A 23,413-nucleotide genomic window follows, 5' to 3' on the forward strand; every position below is an offset into this window, starting at 1 on the left:
CTGTTCAGTAAAGAAAAAGCATTTGTTTCTTTAGACTGTAGAATGTGAATCAGTGTCAGACATTGCACAATAGGAATTGATATTTTTGAAACTTAATTCAAAGAATGTGTATGCAAAATATATCTGAGGTTTGTTTAGTATAATTGTTATCGTGTATTCGGTTCTCTAGCCATTTACTCAATCTAACTTTGGCAACTGACATTAAACCAGAATGCTTGGAATCTTAGTGTCATACTGTAGTATGAAAGGCCAGGGGTCAGATGAGAGTGACAACACTACTGACCCCCATGGTCGGATGATAGCATTGCCCATCAGGTCGGAAGCTACGCCACTGTCAATCAAGAGTCCTGCTCCACCCCACTCATTAAAGAGCACACCTGAGCATTGGCTCATAACCCACCTTTGTTCTTGACCCTGAATCATTGGCTTGTTTCACCTGAGCGGGCTCCACCCCGCTACAGCCCTATAAAAGATGGTACACGTGGGCTCTCTTCCTCTTTTCTGATTGCTGCTGGGGTCGAGACCACAGGTGAGAAGGTGCACTTCCACAGGGGTCTAGGAGCGTCCTGAGTAGATTCCCAGTAACATAGAGCCATTGTTTGTCCCGATTCAGGGGGTCCAGACAACGTATTTGTTCATTCCCTGATCGTTTGTACTAGTTCATTGTGTGTGTGTGAGTGTGTGGACTTCACCCGTTGCGACTCCCCCCACGTTTCACAATCACCCTAGTGCGAGTGTGCGAGGGTGTATTTGTTCCTTCACATCCTGTTCCCGCATCAGTCTTTGTGAATAAAATCCTCCTTTTAAAGTACAAAGACTGTGTGTCCAGATACCTGTATCCTTAAGATACCAAAACAACCTTTCTCAGAACACATACTTGCTCCCAAGATAAGATTCTTACTACATAAGCACATTATTAAAACAACCAGTTCATCTGACTTCATCTGCTGTTGACACTATCATCAATGCCTTTTATTTTTTACCTCTAGACTTGTCTATTCCAATCTTTTTGGCTGGTCTCCCATATTCTAGCCTAAATTAAAATAAAACCCTCAAAATCCTGCAGCCGACATTATTACTCACACTCTTCACCCATCATTCTTTGGTCCAGACAAACATTTTAAAAATTCACAATGTTATTTTCCAAATCAACTTATGGTCCCACCCCTCCTTACATCTTGTAAGGATGAACTTTCCTTCCACAAATGCTGCCTGACTCGCTGAGTTCCTCCAGCATTTTGTGTGTTGCTCCTTAATTACATAAAGCTGTTTGACTTGCTTGTGAAAGAGCATGTTCAGCTTCTACTCTTAGCACAGCTGAAACGGCGACACAATTGACATGTTATGACATAGCCAACTTCAGAAATAGAATATTATCATGTCATTTTACAAATGCCGTGTGTGATTTGTAATCTGCTCTCATGGCAGGTTGTCTGGCTGACCTTGAGGATTACCTGTCTAACACTATCCACTGGGGCTCAACATTGACACCACTGATATCAACAGACATTTCCACAAAGAGACACCTTTGTGAAAAATGCTCTGATTAGGTCTGAACATTAATAGAAAGGTGTGCATAAGGATGAAGTGTATTTTTAAGCTATTTTCCAAGAAATATTTCAAACCTTACTGCCTTCAATGTTTGTATTTTGTTTCCTGCAGTTCGGGAGCAACATAAAAGAATTACCCATAATGAACAAGTTTCACTGAGCAGCAGTATTAATAGAACTACCATATCAAATCTGATTTCACCAGTTACTTGATTGGATTTGGTCCCAAAAATTGAAACTACCATGCACTTGTCAGAAATTCATCGATTTACTTCATATCCTGGCTTAACCGTTTTGCTAAAAAAAATGCAAAGATAAACTTCAGAAAATAAAATGTTAAAGATTATATGTAATATTTGTCAAATTGCAATGTCTGGCCTTGAGCAGAATAAATCTGGAAATAACTTTTCACTGTCCAAAGTATTTCATTTCTAATAATAACCCCTTTCCCTTCCTTAAAATATACACACATATAACTGACACTTGCTATTCAGGTAAGGCTTATTATTTCCAGAAGACATGGACAAAAGGTATTTCATATTTTTTTTGGAATTCCAGGAGGACACCATTTCCCCATCTCTTACTTCATTAGCAAATAAAAATAGGAGTCCCTGTTTTCTAATTTTCTTCAGCCACTCCCACCAACCTGAAACCCTTCTCTGTCTAAGGAGCAGGGAATTACAGAGGCTCTGTGTAGTTTGGTAATACCGTTCGATTACAGATCAAAAAGTCAATTGAAAGGTTCCTCTTGAAGAAGCAAAGGACTATGAGTGATTTGTTGTTACTATATATGGATACATAATGCAATGTACTAAATGTAGCTCTCACTAGAAGAAAAATCCCCTAATAGATATTTAATACTCGACTTTATTGCATCCCAAATCTTACTTTGGTAGCTCTGTCAAATTTTGATATTATCATACTTCTTGACATATCCCTGTCATTTAAACCAAACAGAAGGGACAAAATCAAACAAAAATTGACATCTGTTGTATATACCTTCCATTCCTTCTACAAACTCAGCAATAGCCATTTATCCTAATTTTTTTTACAAAAACAAAATCCTGTTGATGCTGGAAATCTTAAATAAAAAAAGAGTGGAAATATTCAGGAAGTATGGCAGCATTTCTGGAGAGAAAAAAAACAGTTAATGTTTCAGGTCAATGACTTTGCAGTCAGTTGGCCATCTCTGTATCCATGGTATTCAATATCCTGTTATTTTATTACAAGTCCCCTGTGAAACATTTCATAGAACAGCCTCTAAAAGCCAAAAAAATCTATTGTTCCTGTACTCCTTTCAACTAGACAACTGGATCTTCAAAAGTTCTATTATATTTGTCAAATACAATTTGCCTTTAACAGATTTATGCTGGCTATCTTTGATTATATCTTGCACCACTAAATGCTCACTCATCTGATTTGAATTAAGGATTCTAACAATTTGCCCACAACTGACAATAACTAACTAGTCTATAATTACCCAATTCATCCTTCTATCTCATCTCAAATTGAACAAGTGCTTGAAAAAAATTTATTTCACAGTCTCTAGCTTCCTTTAGCCTTCAGCCTTTGGTGCATGTGATCAGAAATACTCCACTTTAAGCTCTCCTTGATTATGAAAACATTTTGTTTTCCACGGTCACATCAATATTCTCATACAGCCATCATCTGTAACAACTTTAATAAGATATTAACTTTATCTTTCTAACTTTCCTACAACATGTTCAGACTTGACCTCACTTCACTTTAATTATCTGTTGATTTTTAAAATGCTTTCAACACACAAGCCATTATTTTATAATTTGCTAGCTTATTCTTGTATATCCCCATTTAGCCCTTCTGATCTCATGCTGTATTTTCACTTTCTACATTTTTTAAATCATTGTTTGTCTTGTCTTTATAAAACACTTCCCTTATAATTTCCAGTTTAATATAACATATCTCTATGGAACTCAATCCTTTGAATTATGCTTCACCCTAAAGGAAATATTACTCAGAAATTCAATGTCAATCATTAGTGCAAAATATGCTACATTATTGGTGGATGTGCATTCTATTCTGTAGCTGAAATTTGGTTTCATTGACTTCAAACTAGTGGCATCTTAATGTGCAGGTATTCCTATTTTTAAAGTGGTCTTTGTACATAAGTAAAACAGATAAGCCAAATATCCAGACTTTGGCTGTATCCCCTGCAAATGTCTTCCTTGTTTGCCCTCAGCTAGGTTTTCACTAATTCTGCAGCCTAATTCAGCATCTTATGATTTAGCTCGTTTTCTGTTTGCTGGGGTCTTACAGTAGGGTCTAACAGATTGTAGTCAAATTGGGCAGGTTAAAAATATGAATTTAATGACCTGCATATTCCTGTTTTGTGCACTCCCTCCTTCCCCCATCACCTCTGATGGTGCATCTATTCATCTTTACATTTCTGAGGTTGGGCTGTTAGCACCTGATCTGTGCCTGATGCACTAGTGGAGCAGTGATGTCAGCTCTGGCTGGAGGCATTCCTTTACCCTGAGAAGTTCCAAACACATAAAATCACTGTTTTATCACGATATCAGATCATATGCCATCACGTTACAGATATTCTGCAAATGTTATTGAATTACCTGATAAAGTTTGGAAACCTGTGGCTGAAAGCAACAGTTGTGTAAGAAAGTCCAAGAACCAGAGAGCTACCCATGAACAGGCAGAGTGAAAAGCATTTCTCACAGAGCCCTCTACCTTCATCTCTGTCCCTACCTTGGTTCTTCAAATTCCTTGTATCCCAGACCCAGTTCCCTGATTTTCCTGTCTCCTCAAATCTTGAGCCCCCTATAATTTCAACACCCTGTGATCTCCACACTCTCTTCCCCAGTGACTCCAGGCCAGGCCCCCCTAAACCCCTAACCCCCAACCCACCCCCTAACCCCCAACCCACCCATCATAATTTCAGAGCTGATGATTCCTGATTCCCTCTGCACTGAAGTATTTCCTGGCTTTTGTGTAATAGAGATCTCTTTCCCCAGCATTCAAAATGGAGAAGCCCCTCCACCCAGTCAATCACAGTACATTTTCTGCCCTTGAGCATGATGGGTAAATTGATCTCCATTAGCCAAAAGCCTCACTACTGCTTAACTTCTGCCCATGTGCCCAATGTTTTCAGCTTTGAATAGACTTGGTGCTTTGAAGTCTCCCTAATGTTGGAAAATTATGAAAATCCAATATTTCAAATTGGTGTTTGCATTTATTACTGATAAGTGCCTGTAAGAGTCTGTTTTATTTTAATTTTTCAGGTATTCCTTTCAAGGTGATGTCTCTTCAGTTTTCATATTATTAATGCTGTTAATTATGAGTATATATTTCTATGATGAATTTCACATGCAATTAATGTATAATAAGTAAGTTCTTAAAAATGATTGTGTGGTTAAAGACAAGATGTTGTTTGTACCTCGCCAAATGAATTAATTCACATTTCTCTGGAGTACATTCCGTGTTGCCACATTTCTGACCAAGTGACCAGACCATGTATTCCTCCTTGCAGTTAACTGCATGACTCATCTAGCAAACTTCTTCGTCATGGCCTCCACATGAACCAATTCAATATGTAAATATCAATTCAATAAAGCTTGAGATGTTTCACTTACCTGCCAATCAGTTGGAATTCTCCCACTGATCCAAGTCGTCTCATAGATATCAGCAGCCCTCTTATTGTCATGCCCTCACAAAAGCAAGCCACAACTCGGGCCTTTGGTAGTTGACTGCGCAGTTTCCTCAAAAGCTTATCAAAGCTCTGTTCCCCAGCATTGCTGTAGATTTTGTAGGACTGAGCAATGCAGATTCCCTCTTTAGCTGCCATCTCTTTAAAAGCTTCCATGCCACTTTCTCCATAATTACCTACAAGGTAAGCATTGGATGTCACTGTGCATCGACAATTAATCTTAGCTACATAACAAAAGCTGCTGCTATCTTACTCAAAGAGTTTAATTGACTTCAGATATTGATCCTGTCACCAGCAATGCATAACCAATTATTTACTTCTGTTGTATCAGAAGTTCACTTTCAAAGCAGCATGAATTTAAATTAGGTTCATTTTCTCTTCGCAATTGAAGTAACTATTCAAAATGTCATTAATCTACTAAAATAAACATCCCTTTTCATTATATTACTTTATGTACATTAACATTTCACTGACACGCCTATTTCTTGACATAATAAAACATTCTATCTGCACCAGTATTTTTAAAGTAACTATTTATAAATACTTACATCACAATCTATCATATTTAATTCACCAGTTATGTTAACAATAATAGACAGGGTACAATATAGGACATTTACTGCAAAAAAAACACAAATATAAGTGCAGACATATTAACCAGTGGAATGTGAGTACAGATCAGGCTGAGAAATTCAACAGCACTGAGAAACAGTTGCTAAAAAAGTGATGTCCAAGGAAGACATGGCAGTTTCATTCAGTGCTATTCTCATCTGAATGATAAGCATGCACATCATGGAATAACTTTACTGTTCCACACTAATTGTTGTATCTTGCATAATAGCATTCATGCACAGGAATTAATTTCTGGAGTCCTTAACTCCTGTTGAATTTGATGCATGCTGATTGGAGTCATTCCTGCACTTCATAAACAGTAGGTGGCCACTGGCTACAAATGCTGCTGGGACTATTTTAAAGGTTTGTAAACAATGCTCTCGCAGGTTCAGTGATTCCATTTATTCTTATGGGGAGAAAAGCCTACAGGATGGAGAGGTAACTTTAAGGAAGTATAATTTTTTTGAATTCATTTGTTTGCTTAAATGTATTTAAGTATTTTTGTTTTCTTTTTTAACATTTAAAAAAAACTGTAGGTATAAATGTTGATGTTCTTGATTGTTCTTAATGCTTGTCAGTGCCAGAACATTCATTGTCTTTGGACGTCCTGCAGACAGACTGATAGACATGCACATCATTTTACTTGGAGCTTTGCCAGACCTGCCTGAAAGCTTGAGAGAAATTTGTGTTAGAGTTACCCAAGGTATTGCTGCCCTTATTTTATCAAGTGATAATGATCAAGGGTTATTCTTCGGCTGCAGAGGAAACCTGAATAAGTCACTCCTATTGACTTCTCAGGTGATATGCATTGCATCCAGGTTAAATTAATGGTAGACAGTGGTGAGTGCTCAGGGTGGCAAATGGAGATTGCAATTGGTGGGTTCTTTTGCCTTCATTTAAGTCTTCAAGTATATTTGCAGAACATTCTTCAGTGCTCTTGATTTTTCTTTTGTGAGTGATGGAAATATTTTCCAAAACATTTTTTGAGACCCTTTTGTTTGACAAAAACAGTGTTCGATTGTCATTTAAGATACAGTAATTGATCTAATCATTTTCTGGTCATTGTTGATCCCCAGCATGTTGAAAGTGGAGTTCTGGGTGATGGTTTTGCTGTTGATAGCTAAGCAACTGAAATTTTCTTTGTGATGATGGCTTTGGCATGGACCTTATGTGGCATAAAGGTAACCTCCAATTAATCAGGTCAAGTCTGAATGTTGGCAAGGTTGGTCCACACATCATGTAGGGTTTGAGGCCAGCACAGATCAGCCATGAGCATAGTAACTGGTGGGGCAGTCTTGAGGGGCCTGGTGGCCTACTCAAGCTCTTACTTTCTTGATCTTGATGCAGGTGACAAAAATCGCGTCTCTAGAGCCTAATGACAATTTCCACTGCTTTCCAGGTACTCATGCATCTCATATTGTATTGCTGCTGTGGTTGGACAAAGCACTGGTGTGAGGAGCCAGGGAAGTGAAAGGTAGCCCTTGCCTCCAGGATCCACCTGCCCAGACATTGTTGGTCACTGAAAATGCCTGACAGTGCAGATTCCCTCAGGATAAAAGTGACATGTGTGCTTCCCAGAAACATGGCATTCACCTTGAGAAAATTCTTCTTGTGATCCACAACCATCTCTACATTAGGGAAGTTGAAATGTATCCTGTCTGGTTTATTAAGAGGAGACCTTATAATCATAAGGATGCAGATAACAGATGCCTAGGCACATAGACACCATGGTCAACAAAGCACACCAGTGCCTCCACTTCCTCAGTAGGCTAAAGAAATTCAACATGTCTCTTTGACCCTCACCAATTTTTATAGATGGACCATAGAAAGCATCCTATCCTATGGCAACTGCTCTGCCCAAGACCACAAGAAATTGCAGAAAGTTGTGGACACAGTGCGGCACATCACGAAAACCAGCCTCCCCTCCATGGACTCTTGTCTACATTTCTTGCTGCCTTGGTAAAGGCCTCCCACCCTGGACGTTCTCCCTTTTGCCCCTTCCCATCGGGCAGAAGATACAAAAGTGTGAAAGCACATACCACCAGGCTCAACGACAGCTTCTATCCCACTGTTATAGAACTATTGAACATACCTCTTGTACGATAAGATGAACTCTTGACCTCACCAACTACCTTGTCATGACATTGCACCTTATTGGCTGCCTGCACTCCACCTTGGTACATGTGACAATCATAAACCAATTTACCAATTTTAGATACATGGGAAGTCAGTAATGCTGGCCAATCCCAGTGCCTCCTCTCTGAAATCAAAGTGCATGAAATAATTTCTTTGGATGTGCTGTGCCTGGATGGTCTTTGACGTGCAGTGGGCAGGAAATAGGGAAACATAGCAGAGATCTCCAGCAACAACTTGGAAAGATCCGACAGAAAGGAAATTGAAATTCAATATGTCATTGACCTCCATGGAGGGAGCAGTCCAGGCACAAGAGCACAGTTGAAGATCTTTCCACAGAATCTGACATATCCAGTGATGAGAGTCTAGGAAAACATAAGCTTACAAATACATTGTTAAATACATCAGAGAGGCCAGGTATGATACAATGTCTCTGTAGACTTCATGTAAGCAAGGCTTTCACTGACAGGCATCTCTTTACCTTCCCCATTCTGAGATCCCTGACCCTCCTGAGTGGTTGGTCATTGCTTAACAAAGTCTCCCATAATGGGATGTTACCACTGGTGTTACAACTGAGGCACCCATTGAATGAGAGTCTCAGCAGCTAAATGCTGGAGAAAAAAAAAACTCTTTGTTAATTGCAGCACACTGTGTAGATTTTGGAAGCTGCTTGAGCAGCCTGCAATCACTTGTAGAGGTGTGTAGTCAGGTCTCCCAATGTCACTGGAGTAGCCCTGTAGAACATGAAACCAGCAACAAACATGCTGTCATTCTAACTCTACTGTGACTCTAATGTCCTTGTGTGGAACCTTGTACTCCAACTTATGTTGCTATGGTGGGATATGGGCATTATACAAATTATGATGTCTTTGGTGAACACTCAACACTGGGAAAACTTTGGATGCACTTATGTGAATAGTGCACATCTTTGCCCAATCCAATTTCACATATGGCCCAATTTCACCCTGAAATGATTTCCTGCATGATCTACTCTGGTTTAAATCAAAACTGGACACATTGTGTCCAAAAGCATGAACTACACGGTCCAAATTCTAGGCTTTACTATTCACTATTTATCTTCAGATTTGCCTCCTCCTTCTCATCTAATGAAAGTAAAAGGCTTTAGGATCAATCGGAAGAACTAACTCAAGCACCGCATTATCCTGCACACTTTATTTAGTTAAAAAATGAAAGGAGTTGAACAGCTGAAGGAATATTAACACAGAGCTTTTCAATCAATTTTCTGCTTTCCGACAGTGAAATTTAAACTACACACATCTTCAGAAGATGACACATCAGTGTCCATCACACTTTAGTTGTTGCATTTCAAAGTGTCAAAAGTATTTATCAAAAGAAAGAAATGAGTAACTATATTTGTGCCTTCTGACATGTAGTTGAGAACTTTCAAAAACCTGGCAATCTTCAGACTTCCTTTAACAAACAGAACCAGACTTTGTGGCCAGAAAACATATCTGCATGTCAGTGAGAGAACAATGCATTGTGCATACAAAGCATCACAACTCTGCAGTTATAAAACAGCATTTCATCTTAAGTATTATAGTCAATTCTACAGGAGCTGGTTGAATAATAGTAAACAGATTACCTCTACCGTGGAACAAGAAGCTTCATGGCTATACAACAGCAATAACTGGTAGTTGGAATCAAGGACGTTGAGCAGGGTAAAATTAGGGAATTTTAGGCTAATATTAACCAGGTAACATCTATTTTGGGCTAATTATTAAAATCTGTTATGAGGTACTGAGTAAGCACTATTCCAAGAGAGCAAGCATGGGTTGCAGAAGGTGAAATATCTCTAAGAAATCTAGTTGACATTTTAAGGAGATAACTTACATGGTACATAAGGAAGTTGCTTATGATAGTTATTTAATGATTTCCAGAAGGCATTTATTCAGGTTCTTGGAAGAGATTGGTAACAATAATAACAACATATAGGATTAGAGACCACCTTTTAACATAGGAATAGAATTATTAATGAAGTGGGAGCCAAAAGGCAGAGATAATGGAAATGCTTTCCAAATGGCAAATATTTTAGTTTAGCTCAGTTTTATAGATGTGGGCATTGCTGTCAAGACTAGCATGTATTGCCCTTCCTTAATTGCCCTTGAGAAGGTGGTGATGATCTATTTACTTAAATTGCTGCAGTCCTTCTAGGGAAGGCACTCTTGCAGTGCTGCTGGGTAGGAAGTTTAAGAGTTTGGACCCGGCAATAATGAAGGACTGGATACATTTCCCTACTTTTATATTCCACATGTCTTGCAATGGCTCTGACTCCACAGCTCTCTGGCCTGCTGGATTCCAAAGGTTCATGACCCTCTTGAGAGAAGAAATTCCTCTCCATCTCTGTCTGAAACAACACCTTCTAGTAGGGCAAACATCCCCTTGGTGTCCATCCTGTCAATCTCCCTTAGAATCTTAATTTTTCAATAAGATCACCTTTCCACCTTACAGTGCAATATGTATTAGTCTAACTCTCCTTTAAGTTACTCCATACATCAACCCCTTTTTTGATCCCTGAAACCAATCTCGTGCCTCTGCACTGCCTCCAATGCAAGCACATCTTTCTTTAAATATGGAAAACAAAACTGTACACAGTACTGCAGGTGCCTTCTCATCAGAGCCCTGTATAGTTGTATTGAAATTTCCCTACATTTATACTCCACATGTCTTGCAATGAAAGCCAACATTCCATTAGCCCTAATTACTTGTGGTACTTGATGCTAATTTGCTTTTCCATTCTTCTTTCCAAATTGGATAACCTCCCTTTTTCCCACATTATAACTCCATCTGGAAAGTAGGTCTCAAACGTTGTATCCTGAAGCCTTTCCCTAAATGACCTGACAACTTTTGGCAGATAAACTATGACTTAAATAATAAAAAGAAAATGAAAATGCTTTTAAAAGTTGAAAAATTAAAAATATAATGAAAAGCACGTTAAAATACTAAAAAGTAATTGTAACCATTAAAATAAAGTAAAATAACTCAAGTACTTGTTTCACAGTCTTAGCAACATTATTCAAACAGTTAGACAACCAATAATGCCAGTTGTCAGATGCACCAAAATTGGTCCTCCAGCTCATCTAAGACTTTCGCCTATAACCACACATACACAAAAGATGAAGACATGCTAAACTCTAAATGGCTAAAGGTGAGCACAAAACTCCCTTCAAAACCAGTGGATATCAATCAGCACAATATAGTCGCATTTTAAAAAATTTAATATGGGCAGAAAGCTGTGAAAAATTGTGTTCCATGTGAATGTGTGAAATCACCCACTTAAGACGAAAAGAAAGGTAAGTTTCTTTGAATATTTTCTGAGTCAGTGATCTCTTTTCATTTTGTCAGTCTGGCTACCCAGGATATTGCTTGGAATGAATGGCTCTAGTTATAAGGAGAGATTGGACAGGCTGGGTTTATTCTCACTGGAATGTAGGAGGCTGAGGGGTGATTTTATAGAGGTTTATAGAATTATGAGGGGCATAGAAAGGATAGATAGTCAGAATCTTTTTCCCAGGGCAGGGGAGTCTAGAATTAGAGGGCACAGGTTTCAGGTGAGGGGGAGAAACTTAACGGAGATTAGAGGGGTAACTTTTTTTTACACAGAGGATGGTAACTATCTGGAGTGAGCTGCCAGAGGAGGTGGTGAAGGCAAATACAATTACAATATTTAGCTGGCATTTGGATAGGTGCTTGGAAAGGAAAAGTGTAGAGTGATTGGGGCTAATGCAGCCAAATGGAATTAGTGTAGATAGGCATCATTTTTGGCATGGGCATGGTAAGCATAGTGGCCCATTTCTCTGTTGTACAAGTCTATGATTCCATTGAGACTATTGTATTCAAAAAGTCATACAGTGCGAAAGCAGGACCTTCAGCCCAACTGATCCATGTCAACCAAGATCCCCATCCAAGCTAGATCAATTTGCCAGCATTTGGCCCATATCCCTCTAAACCTTTCTTATCCATTTACCTGTCCAACTGTCTTTTAAATCTTGTTATTGTACCTCCCTCAACCACTTCCTCTGGCAGCTCATTCCATATACTGACCACCCTCTGTAAAAAAAAAAGTTGCCCCTCATGTTCATACTAAATCTTTCCTCTCTCACCCTGAACTTATGCCCTCTAGTTCTTGATTGCCCAAGCATGGGAAAAAGACGGAGTGCATTCACCCTGTCTGTGGCCTTCATGATTTTATACACCTCAATAAGATCATCCCTCAGTCACCTGTGCTCCAAGGAAAAAAGTCCTAGCTTGTCCAAACTCTCCCTCAAGTCCTGGCAATATCCTTGTAAATCTTTTCTGCACTCTTTCCAGGTTAATAACATTTTTGCTATAACAGGGTAAACAAAACTGAACACAATACTCCAAGTGTGGACTCACCAGTGTTTTGTACAACTGCAATATAACCTCCCAACTTCTATAATCATTGCCCTGACTGATGAAGGCCAGCATGCCAAAAGCCTCCTTCACCACCCTGTCTACCTGTGACTCCGCTTTTAGGGAGCTATGTACTTGAACTCCAAGGTCTCTCTGTTCTGCAACACACTCCAGGGTCCTGCTGTTTACTGTGAAAATCCTACCTTGATTTGACTTTCCAAAATGCAACACCCTGTGCTTATCCGAGTTAAAATCCATTTGCCATTCCTCGGCCCACTTACACATCTGAGCAAGATCCCACTGTAATTCTTGATTGCCTTCTTCATTGTCAATGATACCACCTATTTTAGTGTTAGCTGCATTCAGTTCTGGACACATCACCTCTGGAATGATGTATTGGTCTGGGAAAAATGATAATGTAACATAATGATACCAGTGCTCAAAGGGCTAAATTATGTGGCCAGATTGCATAGACTAGACGTATTCAGTTTAATATAGGATATAAAATGTGATGTAATTGAGATATAATGAAGCTGTCAGGGTAGATTGGGATAAATGTATTCCTCTGGTGGTGGAATCCAGTTTAGAAAACATAACCTGAAAATTAGAGGTGGCCCGTTCAGAACAGATGTCAAAAACGTTCTTCACTCAAAGGCAATTGAACACCTGAAAGTCTCTAATTCAACTAATTGGAGGCAAGATGAGTTGAAAGATTTGAAACTGAGTTTGATAACTTTTTATTAGTCAAGGGTATTCAAGGATTACAGAATCAATGTGGATTGATACAGTTCGGACATGATCTGATTGAAATTGCTAGATGGTCTATTGTTCCTGTGTTCTGAAAGTGGAGGTTAAAAGGGAAAAACATGCAAATGCTCAGCAATGATAATTTATTGGAAGAAATGCATTATCCCATGTAATTTTACAAGTATTATGCTGTGGTTTAATTGAAGCTGTGTTGTTTCAAAGGTCAAACATTTGATTGCTTTTAACCAAATACTGGATATGTTAATCCAAAATTTAATTACTATTTAAGATGAAACTCAGAATATTGGTTTTGTTTATGGGATGACCAATTAAGTAGCTACAGGCATTGTGGCTCTTCCACTTTATTTTCCCAGTAGCTTTATAGCAAATTCCTTATGACCATCAAGGGATTAACCCAAAATAAATCAATGTGTCTGTCATTTTCCTGGCACAAGTGAGGTAGTCATAGCCCAAAAATGCAATTTGGTCACTTAAATCCATTTTAGCTCTTTAGCCAATGTCAACTTGAGTAGCAGCTGCCTGTTACAGGTGGGAAATTGCTTATGTTGTGCAAATAGGCCCTGTATTTTACATTGACTTAGAGTTGCAATTTCAAAGTACAAGTATAAAGAACACGTAGCATGCATGTTCCAAGCAGTTGTACCAAGTGGTGAGTTGCTAACCCTACAAAACAAGTGCTGCTGAAGATCACTGATAATTAAGGAAATGCTTGATTTTGTTTTGCTGACAGAGTTAAGAAGAGCTGGTATGTAGCTATATGCTATCTGCCTGTTATACACTCAAATTATCTTTATTTTACCATGTAAAGGATCACGTTGTTCCTGGAATCAATGAATCATAAACATTTATGTCACAGAAATAAAGTCTGGCTCATTATATTCATGCCAATCCAAATATATACTATTTAGGTTAATCCCACTTCTTGGCTCAGTGTGTAGCCTAACAGGTTATGATTCTTCAAGTGCACATCTTGTTACTTTTTAACTGTGATCAGGTGCTCTGCCTTATGAGTTCCAGACCCCCCACAATTCTTAAGATCCAAACATTTTTCCTCAGCTCCTTATGAACCCTTCCATCAAATAACTTAAATTCATTGCCCCTGTGTATTGACCACCCTGTTAAAGAAGCTGAAACATAGATCAGGCATTAAAGCACAGAATTTGTTTGGCGCTGTTATAACTGTTATAAGTGTCTTTGTCACCTTAAATTTACTTGTAAGTGTGGCAGTAAAATTTGCAATACATTACAGCAGATATGAACTTCATGCATATATAAAAAGATTTCACAAATTTACTCGCAAATGTTCCACAGCAGAAATTGTAGCAATTTCTTGGAGAGAGAAATACATTTCAATGCAATTTACAATGTGCCTGAAATTCCAGGCTTTTAAGAGTGGTGGAGTGTACTTTGATCAATGGCATTTCTTATCTTTGAACTCATCTGCAAATCCTAGGAATAGTCATTTAAATGATGATGAGAGAGAGATGTCTGAATAATGGAGACACTTGCACTGAGGAAATAATAGAAAATGGGAAGGATTGAGTTCATGCAGATGTCAATTAAGAGACCTCGAGCAATGTGCTTCTCGTGCTTAATTTTCCTGAAGAGCTTGTTCTATCAATGGCATTTTGGTAGTAGATCAACAGTTTTCTGGTTTTCCCAGAGTCAAGTAATATTAGGGCCCTGGACATTCAGACTGGAGTGTATTCTCACTCAAAGTTTACTTAACAACAATTAAACTCTGTGGCCTTGATTGTAAACACTTTTTGGCTTTTGAATTATTTATTCTCGTAATTCTCTTTATTCACAGATCTTAGAACCCAGAAAATAGCCCTAATTTATTTAACTTCCTCCCTCTCTCCCTCTTTTTCTCTCTACATCATCCAAACATGATCTCCCTTGAAAACTGGATGGTTCTATTGCCAACATTATGTCATCAACGAAGAGGGTGAGGGTGTGGCATGGTGGCACGGCAATTAACTCTGCTTTCTCACCCAGGTTCAATCCTGATTTCTGGTGCTGTGAGGAGTTTACTTGATTTTTCTGTGACTGCCTGGGTGCTCCATTTCTCTCCCACATCCCAAAGATGTGCTGATAGGTAATTCCCTCTTTGTGTGGGTAAGTGGCAAAAGAAGCAAAAGGAAGTTGGTGGGCGTGTAAGGGAGAATAAGATGAAGGGGAATTGAAATGATAGGATAGTTTTACTGGGATTGGCATAGACAATGGGCTGAATGGCCTATTTCTATATTGTAGTAAATATGTTAAAGTTACACCATATTTAAATAGAGGAGGTGAGATCAGACATATTGATTATAGTAATCAATCTATTATAAAACAAACAAAATAAATTTACCAGGTAAGCATTTAAAGATCAAAGGAAACAAGTTATAGTGACTTCCTATAGCTATAACTATAGCTTCCTATAGCTATATAAGTGACTTCCACAAGCTATAGTGAAGTTATAGTAGAAACAGGATAGTTATGTGTACAAATTATGTATACATATATTATGTGTACAAAATCAGACAATCAACTTGGTCACTGTGAACGTGGACACTCTTGATATTGGTATTGGTTTATTATTGTCACATGTACTCAAATACAGTGAAAAACTTAGTTTTGCATGCCATCCATAGAGATCATTTCAAAGCATAAGTACTCTGAGGTAGTACAAGGGAAAAACGATAACTGAAGATAACAGTTACAGAGAAAGTTCAGTGCAGGTAGACAATAAGGTGATAGGGCCATGATGAGGTAGATTGTGAGGTCAAGAGTTCATCTTTAATATACAAGAGGTCCATTCATAGAGTCATAGAACACTCCACCACAAAAAACAGGTCCATCTGCCCATCTAGTCCATGTCAACCTGATTTTCTGCCCAGTCCCATCTACCTGCAACCTGACCATAGCCCTCCATACCCCTCTCATCCATACACCTACCCAAACATCTCTTAAATGTTACAATTGAACCCTGATCCATCACTACCACAGTCAGTTCATTCCACACTCGCACCACCCCGAGTGAAGTAGTTGCCCCTCAGATTCCTCTTAAATATTTCACATTTCACCCTAAACCTATCACCTCTAGTTCTAGTCTCACCAAAACGGAGGGGAAAAAGCCTGCATGTATTCACCCCATCTATACCCCTCATAATTTTGTATACTTCTGTAAGATCTCCCCTCATTCTCCTGCACTCCAGGGAATAAAGTCCTCACCTATTCAACCTTTCCCTATAACTCAAGTCCCGGCAACATCCGTATAAATTTTCTCTGCACTCTTTCAAGCTTATTGATACCTTTCCTGTAGGTAGGTGACCAGAAGAGTTTTCAAGAGTCTTATAACAGCAGGATAGAAGCTGTCCTTGAGCCTGGTGGTGTGTTTCAGGCTTTTGTATCTTCTGCCCAATGGAAAGGGGGAGAAGAGAGAATGTCTGGGGTGGGAGGGGGTCTTTGATTATGCTGCTTTCTGAGGCAATGAGAAATGTAGACAGGAGTCCGTGGAGGGGAGGAAAGGGACTGGTTCTAGCATTCTTATCATGTGGAGGCAAATCATTCAGCTTCTCTCATGCTCATTCATTGTCCTAACTCCTTGTGAGAGTTGTTGCCCTGTACCGGATGTCTACAGGAGTAAATCAACGACTGATTGTATTCAATATTACATATTTAATTCCATTACGGTCAAAAATACGTGCTTAAAGATGAACTTCTCTCCTTCATCTTCTCCCTTATTTACCCAATGCTTAATTGTTTATACTTGTGAAACATGTTTCTTATTAAAACATGTTAATTTTTAGTTAGATGTGATGTAAGAGAGTAAAAATGGATGACATTGTTGGAAAACCCCACTGACAGACAGCATGCAGATGCCGGAATCTAGAACAAAAACAGAACATTGGAGAACTCAGTGGGTCAAGCAGCATCTATGGAGGCAAAAGTTGTGAGTTAACATTTCGGGTTGAGACCCTGCATTGGGACTTAGAGGGAACAGGAAAGAATGCCAGCATATAGCAGAATGTTGCGGGGGGTGGGGTGGGGTGAGGTGAGATGAGATAGAAGCTGGTAAGTGATAGGTGGAAAAAGATGCAGAGGGGATGATGAGCAAATGTAAATAAGTTGTGGGGGGGGTGGTGGGGTGGGTTGGGTTTGGTTTGGAGCAGAGGTTGTTAGATTGGAACCAGGTGCAAATGGGATGATGGGTAGATGGAGTCAGGTGGGATTATGGGGGTGGGGTTGGTGGGGGTGAAATAGGAGGGATGAAAAAAGGGAGAAGAAAATTATTTGCGCAGGTGAATGTGTGTGGGAGTAGAGGAGTGGGAATGTGAAAATTCAATATCCATACCATTGGGTTGTAAGCTGCCCAAGCAGATGAGACGTTGTTCTTCCAATCTGCATTTGACCTCTCTGTAGAATTGGAGAAGGGACAGACAGTTCAGTGTGGGAATGGGAAGGAGAGTTAAACTTGCAACCGAATGCTCAAGACAGCCGTTGCAGAGAAAGTGTATGCACTTTGTAAAATGGTCAGAAGAGGTGCAGGTGAACTTCTGCCTACTCTAGAAGAGCAGTTTTGGTCCCTGGATGGTGGTGAGGGTGGAGGTGAAGGGATACTGATTGATATGTCTCTTCTTGGACAATGGTCAATTATTGCTAGAATTATTTAAAATAAGGTAAAGATAAGGTAAGATATCTTTATTAGTCACATGTACATCGAAACACACAGTGAAATACATCTTTTGCATAGAGTGCTCTGGGGGCAGCCCGCAAGTGTCACCATAGCATGTCCACAACTACCTAACCCGTACGTCTTTTGGAATGTGGGAGGAAACCAGAGCACCCAGAGGAAACCCACGCAGTCATGGGGAGAACATACAAACTCCTTACAGACAGTGGCTGGAATTGAACCCAGGTCGCTGGCACTGTAATAGTGTTACACGAACCGCTACACTACCATGCCACAGAAACTTATTCTATGAAAGAAATCTGTTGTAACTGTAGAAGAGCTATGCAGTCTAATCCTGCTTTCCAGCTATTGATCTGTAACTTTGTTGACCATGGGAATTCAATGCAAATCCAAATAAAATGAGATATTGCAACAGGTGGACAGTCAATTTGACTCATAAAGACCTTATCTATGTTTATGTTTGATTACAGAGGTTCCCAAATTTTCTTTGCTGTGTCACCCTTTAGTGACATTTCTATTTCCTACACTCTAACTCTCGACTGAAATAATAAACCAAACATAAACAGATTTTATAATATTGTCCTCCTAACTTTACTACATCAGACCTAAGGAGGCCTGTCCTTTAGTTTGGAAAGTAGTGCCTGAAATGTAAAGCATCAGCCGTGTTCCTCTATCCCTTTATCCAACTACCCTTCAGCCATCTGTCTAGTCTATCTTTGATACTGGGGATTCCTTTGGAGAGAAATGAAAAACAGCTGTTTTGTGAGTGTGACATTAATACAACATGGTTGGCCAAAAATCTGGACATAGATATTATGACCTCACTGAGTATATTGTAGGACATTGTGGGAATAAATCTTTGGACTTTGGCAGAGATTTTTGTATCTTCCTTTGCCATCGGAGGTTCCAGAAGATTGGAGGGTGGCTAATATGACAAGCCGAAGAACCAGTGAGCCTAATATTAGGGGTGGAAAAGTTACTGGAGAGAATTCTGAGAGACAGGATCTATCTGCATTCAGAAAGGTAAGGACTGATTAGGGATAGTCAGCATGGCTTTGTGCGTGGAAAATCATGTCACACAAATTTGATTGAGTTTTTTTTTGAAGAGGTAACCAAGAAGATCGGTGAGGGCAGGGCAATGAACATTGTCGACATGGACTTTAGCAAGGCTTTTGACAAAGTCTTTTGACAAAGTCTTGCATAGCAGGCTGGTCCAAAAGGTAAGATCAAGTAGGATCCAAAGTGAGCTAGCCAATTGGATACAAAATTGGCTTGGTGGAAGGAGTCAATGGCTGGCAGTGGAGGGTTGTTTTTCAGACTGGAGGCCTGTGACAAGTGCTGTGCCACAGGAATCGGTGCTGGGTCCCCTGTTGTTTAACATATATATTAATGATTTCTATGAGAATATGGGTGGTATGATTGGTAAGTTTGTGGATGACCCCAAAATTGGTAGTGTAGTGGACAGTGAAGAATGTTGTCTAAGTTTACAATAGGATATTGATCAACTGGGGAAGTGGGCAAAGGAATGGCAGATGGAATTTAACTCGGATAAGTGTGAAGTGAGGCATTTTGGGAAGATAAATAATCAGTGCAGGATTTACACAGTAAATCATATGGCCCTGAGGAGTGTTGTAGAACAGATAGACCTTGGGGTACAAGTACATAGTTCCCTGAAAGTGGTGGCACAGGTAGACAAGGTGGTGAGAAAGGCACATGGCATGCTTGCCTTCATCGGATGGGGCATTTAGTCCAAGAGCTGGGATGTCATGTTAAAGCTGTACAAGAGATTGGTGAGCTTGCACCTGGAACACTGTGTGGAGTTCTGGTCACCATACTATAGGAAGGATGTGATTAAGCCAAAGAGGGTGCAGAAAAGATTCACAAGCATTTTGCCAAACTGGAGGGCTTGAGGTACAAAGAGAGACTGGATAGGCTGGGATTGTTTTCCCTGGAGCAAAATAACCTGAGGGGTAATCTTACAGAGGTTTATAAAATCATGAGGGACATAGACAAGGTGGATTGTCACAGGCTTTGTCCCAGAATAGCGAAGTCTAAAATCCCCCATCGCATAGGTTTGTGAGAGGGGAAGATTTAAAGGGGGCCTGAGGGCAGGTTTTCCACACAGAGGGTGGTGGATATATGGAACAAGCTGCCAGAGGAAGAGATGGAGGTGGGTACAGTTACAATGTCTAAAAGTCATTTGGACTGGTTGGTGGACAGGAAAGGTTTAGAGGGATATGGGCCAAACATAGACAAATGAGACGAGCTCAAGAAGGCTCCTTGATCAGCATGGATGAGTTAGGCTGAAGGGCCAGTTTCTGAGTGTTTAATTCTATAGTTTTAAACATAACAGCCAGTGCTGGACAGCTGCAAGGTTTGCAGACTAGCACTGACTGGAAGCAGTTTTCATTTGTGTAACCCTGTGAGCTCAATTCTAATGAAGATGTGGAATGCCTTGGCTGACACACAACAGAAAATGTAATGATGCGTCAGAGAGCAAGAGAGAGGAAGCAAGTCACCAGAGATCCTGGGTGGTGTCCCATACTGGTCGGGGACAAGGAGGGCACACAGGAAGATCACCATGGCTCTGGTGCCACAAGGACGTTCACAACTTGACATGAGTCTTCAAGATAAAACCCAGATCACAAACGAGTTGTTCAAGAGCTGCACTAACATCAGCGTCACAACATCAGCACACTTCATCCTTCTTCGAACTATATGCTGATATAATCAGGCACTTAAGACTATTTCATCTTTCGCAGGTATTGCTCATTCTTCAGAGGTAGCTCACAGTTCTTCAACCATAACGAACACACAGACACACTGTCAACACACTCATTCTAAATTACCCTCCTTCCTCATGATGGACATGAAAGCATAGCTGCAACTGTCCAGTGGAGGAAGAAACATACCTTTAGAACACTCCTCTTCATCAGGAGGCTGAGCTGGTGGTGAACGGGAGGGGAGAGGGAGAACCACATGGCCATAAGCAGGACAGGAGGCAGATTGCCTCAAGGAACATGGCTGCTCCAATCTTACTCCCCCAGAAGAATCCACACACAAGTTCCAGAATGCCTCATCACACCATTTTTCTCCGGTGACTATACACACTGCATCCTAACCTATCAGAAACTGATTATGTATGCTGTGGCTCGGAAATGTAATGTTACACATGACTAAAAGATCAAATAAAAGATATTTTGATTAAAAAGCCTGTGAGCAACTAAGAAACATTAATTAGTGTATTATAATAGGAATTGGGATTTCGAGATTTAATCCACCTGGATACTGAATTCAACCCCTGTGCACTTAACTCCTCCATTATGCTTAGTGATTGTAAAAACTTGTGCCTAGAAATTGGATTCCTTTCTTAGTATTGTGCTTTGCACTAATGCCTATCAGGTGCCCTGCTAAAAATTGTGAAAATGGCCAAAGGTGTTTGAAATGGCTTTGATGTTTACACCTAGAAAGGTGCTAAAACAGGATCCATGTGGCACATGATTGGTCCATGCTCACTTTAACACAGCTTCTAAAAAAAATTGCTGTGCAGTGTCAGCTCCTGGAGGCACGTTCTTCATGACAGCCAGACAGGAGCAACACAGGTGATGCAGGAGGGACATGGAAGCCCTCATCAGAAAGATATATGTCAAGAGGGAAGACCTGTGCACCAGGCAGTGGGGATAGGTGCAAGAGACCAGACTTCCATCTCTTTCCTCTAGTGAGAATTCCCACTCATTAGAGCAAAGCAAAAATAAATTTCATGTCCTCACAAGGTATGCCAGGGTGAGATGCTCACCAGTGAAAACAGTTGCAGTGAGTCATTTCAGTTATTGGATCAGGGATTCATTCATTGATGTGTTGTGATCAGTGCAGGTGATCAAAGGAAGTTGACATCTCAGAACCTGCTATGTGTATATTACTGGGCTCCTGCAGACTGATGCAGACTTTGGATTCTCAATGTCGAAATACCAATTGCACTTACTGCAGTTCTGATGCTTGTGTGCCTCTCATTGTACATGTCCTCCTGTAATTGGAGACGTGGCAGCAGCCAGTCAAATAGACAATAAGTGTGATCCCCCAGGATCCATCCTTCTGGGCAGTGGAAGATGTCCAGTCGTTCAGTCTCCTGAGGATGAAGTCATTATGTGTGCTTCATGGAAATTGCCACATCTCCATGAAGCACACAGGTAATTCCTCTCTTGATCCAGTCTTCAGAACATGCTCTAGGTTATTAATGTGAGAAGTTTTGGGCATGAGTGCAGTCAATTGTAAATCCCAATGCCTGAGATGTCATTGATTCCAGATTGAAATCGACTCTTTGTGCTTCATAGCTTCCTTAAGGCAACAGGGAGCAGCACACTGGGAGACAATGCAGAGTGCTGTTGTGGTTGTTTGAAAGATCCTGTGGCAATGATGTTGAGTGTCAACATCACCTTAACTTAGAGAGAGAGCAGTCCTGGCATGACTGCATGGCAGAAGATCTTTCCAAACACTATCACACATGACAGACTTTGACAATAGGAACCTATGAATACACTGCTTATCAGAGGGGTCCTGATAGGCATAATGTTTCTGAAGATTCTCTGGAAATAGGTTCTTCACAGATAGATATGTCTTCACTTCCTACCTTGAGGTGCTTGACCCATCCTTCACAGCCAGTTATTGCCACACTGAAGCCACCAGTAATTGACTGCTGCCAGTGGTATCACCACTGATGTACCCATTGTATGGGTATCATAGCAGCTAAATGTTGCAGAAAGACCTTACTGTTAGTTGCAGCACACTCTTGGACTTTGAAGATGTTTCAGTAGACTGCATTGCGTCTTGAAGCTGCCCAGTCAAATCTTCCAATGATAAAAGACTATCACATTAAGTAGCCACAAAAAGCAACAGAGTATTAGGACGTGCTCCTTGTTGTACCGTGACAGTTCAGGGAAGGTCATAGATTACATAAGGGAGTTCCATTTTATGTTAGTGAGGGCAGAAATGAATGTTGCATGAACAATGCCATCATTAGATGCATATCAGATACCCAAAAAAACTTTAGACGTGCTAAGGTGAATATTGCATGAAAATGCCCAGTCCAATTTCCCAATGGAAGCTGCTTCAGCTAGAAATAATCACTTAGGTGATGTACAACAGGGTAAATCAATTTATGTGCAATTTAAGTATGAAAACCTGGTGCAAACCCATCTCATTTCTGGGCACCTATCTTAACAAATTGAAGGCCACGAACAACTAATGCCTCAGATATCCTACCATTTGAGGAAAAGATAGATCAAATAGTTAATAACATCCTTCAACATTATAAGGGTGAAAAATGTATTTTATTTGATTGCATGGAATCATATCATGTGCATTGGATTAGTGTGTAACCAATGTAGTAAGATAAATGATTGCCCTCCCATTGGGTATCTACAGGAATTTATAATTAACCACTTTGGAGGGGCATTTTAAATACATGCAAATCTCCCCATGTCCAGAGTATGCCTCATAATTATGAGTCCATGCTCCTATTCCTCCTCAAAAACCCATAATAACTGCTCAAAGATCTGCCCTCCTAAAAGCTGGCAACTAGAAAAT

At 40.0% G+C, this 23,413-nt stretch overlaps 1 protein-coding gene across 2 annotated transcripts in view; it reads right to left on the bottom strand.

The window, feature by feature from the left end:
- grm5b (glutamate receptor, metabotropic 5b) overlaps window positions 1-23,413 on the bottom strand; it is a 379,483-nt gene that overhangs the window by 248,269 nt on the left and 107,801 nt on the right. For both annotated transcript variants that reach the window (XM_052025542.1, XM_052025541.1), the window contains one exon: window positions 5,174-5,423. In XM_052025542.1, the coding sequence (XP_051881502.1) occupies window positions 5,174-5,423 (250 nt within the window). The remainder of the gene's footprint in view (window positions 1-5,173; window positions 5,424-23,413) is intronic.

The sequence above is a fragment of the Pristis pectinata genome, chromosome 11 (genome assembly GCF_009764475.1).
Source record: "Pristis pectinata isolate sPriPec2 chromosome 11, sPriPec2.1.pri, whole genome shotgun sequence".
NCBI lineage: Eukaryota > Metazoa > Chordata > Chondrichthyes > Rhinopristiformes > Pristidae > Pristis > Pristis pectinata.